Source organism: Buceros rhinoceros, unplaced genomic scaffold (assembly GCF_000710305.1).
Source record: "Buceros rhinoceros silvestris isolate BGI_N320 unplaced genomic scaffold, ASM71030v1 scaffold6491, whole genome shotgun sequence".
NCBI lineage: Eukaryota > Metazoa > Chordata > Aves > Bucerotiformes > Bucerotidae > Buceros > Buceros rhinoceros.
This window is the reverse complement of record NW_010393578.1, coordinates 67,505-72,015: the sequence shown is the minus strand read 5'-3', so window position 1 is coordinate 72,015 and position 4,511 is coordinate 67,505. Positions and strand designations below refer to the sequence as shown.

At 38.7% G+C, this 4,511-nt stretch overlaps 1 protein-coding gene across 1 annotated transcript in view; it reads left to right on the top strand.

Annotated features, from left to right (window-relative positions):
* The first annotated feature begins 15 nt into the window (after positions 1 to 15).
* The window catches only part of MAP3K9 (mitogen-activated protein kinase kinase kinase 9), a 44,965-nt gene continuing 40,469 nt past the window's right edge, over positions 16 to 4,511 (top strand). Inside the window, exon 1 of the mRNA XM_010144898.1 lies at positions 16 to 421. Coding sequence (XP_010143200.1) covers positions 190 to 421 — 232 coding nt within the window. The 5' untranslated portion in view covers positions 16 to 189. The remainder of the gene's footprint in view (positions 422 to 4,511) is intronic.

Here is a 4,511-nt window from a genome sequence, read left to right as displayed (position 1 = left end):
GCCCTAGTCTTGGAGATCGACTTCTCAGAGCTTGTTCTGGAGGAAATCATTGGCATAGGGGGCTTCGGAAAAGTGTATCGAGCTGTATGGATAGGAGATGAGGTTGCTGTCAAGGCAGCTCGCTATGACCCTGATGAGGATATCAGCCAGACCATTGAGAATGTCCGCCAAGAGGCCAAACTCTTTGCAATGTTAAAGCATCCCAACATCATTGCCCTCAGGGGCGTGTGTTTGAAGGAACCTAATCTTTGCTTGATCATGGAGTTTGCCCGTGGAGGGTCGCTAAATAGAGTGTTGTCTGGTAAAAGGATACCTCCTGACATACTAGTGAACTGGGCAGTACAGATTGCGAGGGGAATGAACTACCTGCATGAGGAAGCCATTGTTCCCATAATTCACCGTGACCTGAAGTCCAGCAACAGTAAGTGCTACCCAGTGAACAGCCAGGTGCTGAGATGTGGTTGTGGAAGTAAATTGTACAGAGGAAAGAGGGGAGTAATGTTAACTTAGCAATCCTTTCTTGTGAACCACTGTATCCTCTAATTCAATCCCAGAGGGGTTTATTTTTCTGCCATAGTGTTGTAGACCACAGGAAACATGTAAATGCTTTCATTCTGTAGAATAAACTTAAATGATTTGATGCAAAAGCAACTCTAAATGGAGCATGCTTCTCTAGTGTTTCATCTGTTTGTGTGTTATATATATATACACACAGTATCTCAGTTTTATTGGCATTTCAGCAGACTCCTGTATGTTGAAAGACTTGTTGAACTTAAAATGTGTGTTGTACTTCCACTTTTTGGAAGGATAAATGCTCCTTTGGAAAGATAAATGCTCCCAAGCTTTCATTTTACTTGCTTGATTTTGCTGTACAGATGAGATGCAAGCCTGTTTTCCTTATGGGAGATTTACCCATCCCTGCTGAATTGGATCTTCTCTCTATTCGTCATAGAGCTGGTATTGACAGAAAACATTAGCTTGGGTAAATGAAATGTCTCAGTGGGTGCTCTTGTACACCCAGGACTTCAGCTGGTGTTTGTGGTGCGTTATATGAGATGCAGCTGACCCATTAGAGCGTGGGGTCTGAACCTGGGTAGTTATGATTCTGGGAATCATGGTGAAAAGCTACTTGGTAATACTAATAGCGTTATTGTCTGCCTCTTGGGTATTGTTTCTGTAGTGTGCCTGTTTTCCAAAACTTAAAATGGCCTTGAAGTCAAATGCATGCATAGAACATTATTTATGAGTGTGAGAGCAAACTGCTGGAGCGTTTTAAAGATCATCATCTCCTTTCCCGATATCTCTGTGCAGCTGTTTAGCCTTTCTCTCTGCCTGTCTATGCTTAGACGGCAAGGGCAAACACATGCCCGCAGGTTGGCTGCAGTGGTTTAGATAGGTGTGTTAGTATGGACTCATTTCTGGCTTGAGTTAATAAGGAGCACTGTGAATTGGGTGGCTGGGATGCAGGCACATGTTCTCTTTTGTTTTGAGGGCAGTAGCATCTAGCAAAGAGGTTTGACAGATGGGAATTTTAATATCTTAAATAGATTCACTAGAGCTAGCTTTAACCATTACAGTGCTGTAAATTTCCAGTGCTTGCAGAATCTCCCTGTGGTGGTGAGTTTACACGGTTCATTGTGAAGGAAAAAAAAATATTTTCAACTCTTGTTAGTGAGTTCAGAAATAGGAACTACGAGAGCTTTCAAATTAGTTTCTGTAATATTATTCTTATACTTTTAAAGTTGCCCTTTTTGTTGGACTAAGGCAATCTTAATGACTATAAAGATGTGTTTATACATAACCCTTTCAGATGGCAGTATATATGGTGATATTCACACATGCTGGAAAATGAAGGGTTGGTTGATTTGGTTAATGGATGACTGGTTGCATCTGTGAAGAAGAAAAAATAGTTGCCTTTAAATGTTAGGCCTTTTCTTCTCACCTAAGGAAATATTTACTTTTTCTGTTAACAGGCCATTAAGACTTTACTGCTTAGTGCTATCTGAACATTTTTGAGGTTTAGAATGGAAGTTATTTCTAAAGTAAAAAGCTGTTAGCTCCTGGTATTGCATGTTTTATTCAGACTAGTGACTGCTAGTTGTAAAAGGGAAATATATTGACCAGAGAACCAGCCCAGCTAGAGGGGCAGTGCACAGTGTTGCCTACCAAACACATATGCATGCTAGAAAACATCTGTTCTGTTTGCAGCAAGAGTAAGTGTTCTCACAGTGAATCAGCATTACATAACTGTGCTGTTCTGTAAATTGTCAGTGAGAAGTTGAGGGCTTTGCTACATATATTACTAGAATTTTCTTCATTTGGAAGGAAGCAATAGTAAAGGAAGAAGAAGAATGAGTGATAGTGCCCATGGAAAGACTCAGAGACATCCTGTGTTGGAGGGGAGAGGTAGAGAATTTACATGGTGGTCATGACCAAAGATACCATCAGTGAGTGATACCATCACTCTGTTTTGAAGTAAGATGAATTTGTATCCTCAGGTATGGGCTTGACATGTTACAACAGCTTTTAGTTTGGCAATATAGAGTTCTTCATTCTGTGCTGTGTCGTGGAAGAGAAATTTAAAAAATTGTGTACTGTTTTAAACATTTGAAAAAAATATGGTGTTTTCTGGGTGTATCTATAAAGCAGGTATCTTAAATATTAGATTATGATAAGGGTGGAACTTTTTTGGGGAGGGAGGGACTGTTGGTCTTTTCTTTTTGGTTTTGGTGTGCCCCAAAAGTGTATATTACCTATACATGCAGGTAGACTTTAACTTATAGTTATCTGTAGGATAACCAGCTTTGAACTGTCCAAGTCATGTCTTTCCAGAGTTGTCACTGCATTGCTGAAAAGCCTTCCCTTATATCTAATAAGCATCTTGGAAATTCCTCCGCTCTGCTTTTTATGGACAGCTTTTTATAAGTTTTTTAAAGATTAAAGGACTAAGTATGTTATTGTGTCCTGATTTATATATGGCTTGCATTTTCTGTGTTTTTCTGATGTACTTTTCTCAATTACTGTGGATAATTGAGAATGGGTTGGGTTGTTAGTTTTGTGCCTGTAGAATTACAAGCTTCTAGCATTTTTTTTTGCACAAGTCACCACCCACCAGTAGGCAGTAATGTATCTGGAGAAGGAACAGCATCTGCTTGAAAGAACCTGGAAAAGATTCTTGCAGATGCATTTTGTTCATGTACTAAACATCTACAAGAACTGTAGAGCTGTCATGGGAGCATCAGCTGTATTGATCTACTGATTGGTACTGCCTATGTTTAGTAATAGATAGTGATTCTCATACATCTCATCCTGTCTTCAAGCACCAGCTGGGACCTGAACCATCCATCTAAAGCTGCTGAATGAATGAGTTTGGGAGTTAGGGAAAAAGATGGGTTAGTGGGAAAGAATAGAGTTGCCTTATTTAAAATAAAATTTTCTGCTAGAATAGAAGGAAGTTAGAGAATGCCTTGCTTTCAGATGTCTGCCTGTATTTTGATACAGAATGCATAGGGACAGTACTTCATGGTGAACTTTTAAGAAGGCCATGTTACATTTTGAACAGGAAAATAAGTCAGGTGGGAACCTTAATACAAGTCTGAGAAATTACACCATTATATATGTATAATGATTTGAAAAAAAATCCTTTTTAATCTAAACTATTGCAGCTTTGTGGACTCAAGTAGAAGGTGTCAAAACAATGCTGAGAATATTTCCCAGTAGAGAACATAAGGTTTTGATTGCTTTGGGAGCTAATATCAACTTGGATGGGGACTGAGCGTCAGGGGATTATTTGAAGATTCCAGAAGGTATCTGTTCCTTCAGATTCTCCTCGTCAAAAAGCATTCTCCAAACCAATTGTCTGTTCTTCTTTTAATCAAAAAGGTGGATTTTTTTCTGTTCCATCATTTCCTTCATTTTTTTTCTCCTTTTCATTATCGTAACTTTGTTTAGTGTCTAATACATCAAGAGTGTAGGAAAAGTGCCCTGTATGTTTGAAGTAGTCTGTTCATTTGAGGCAGAGTTTTATTGTTAAGTTTGCCTGTTTCATTGCTTTGGGGATGATATCATGAAATGTGTACATCAGATTCTTCAGAGAACAAATTGCACGCCTGCAATTTGTTTTTAGAGACCCTGAAATTATTTTGCTCTATAAGAAGAGCAGTTGTTCAGTTGGCAGTGAGTCTGATAGGCAAGTATTGCAATGGCACTACCAACTCTCTATAACTACACGAGAGAAAGTAACCCAGGAAAGCTATTTTGTTCTGCTGTGTGAGGATTTAAGAATTTTTTTTTTTTTTTGGTATTTGATTCAAGAGAGTCAATTTATTCTGTTTGAAAATTAATATTATTACTCAGAACCCTCTGGGTCTTCTTTTCTTTGTCTGATGTTATTGCTAATCTTTTTCTCACGTTGGTGCTCCATTGAGCGTATGTTACAGAATTGGTAGTGGGCCTTTCTGAATGTCAAGGCTCCTAAATAATCTAAATGCTGAGCTATAGGAAAAAGCAAC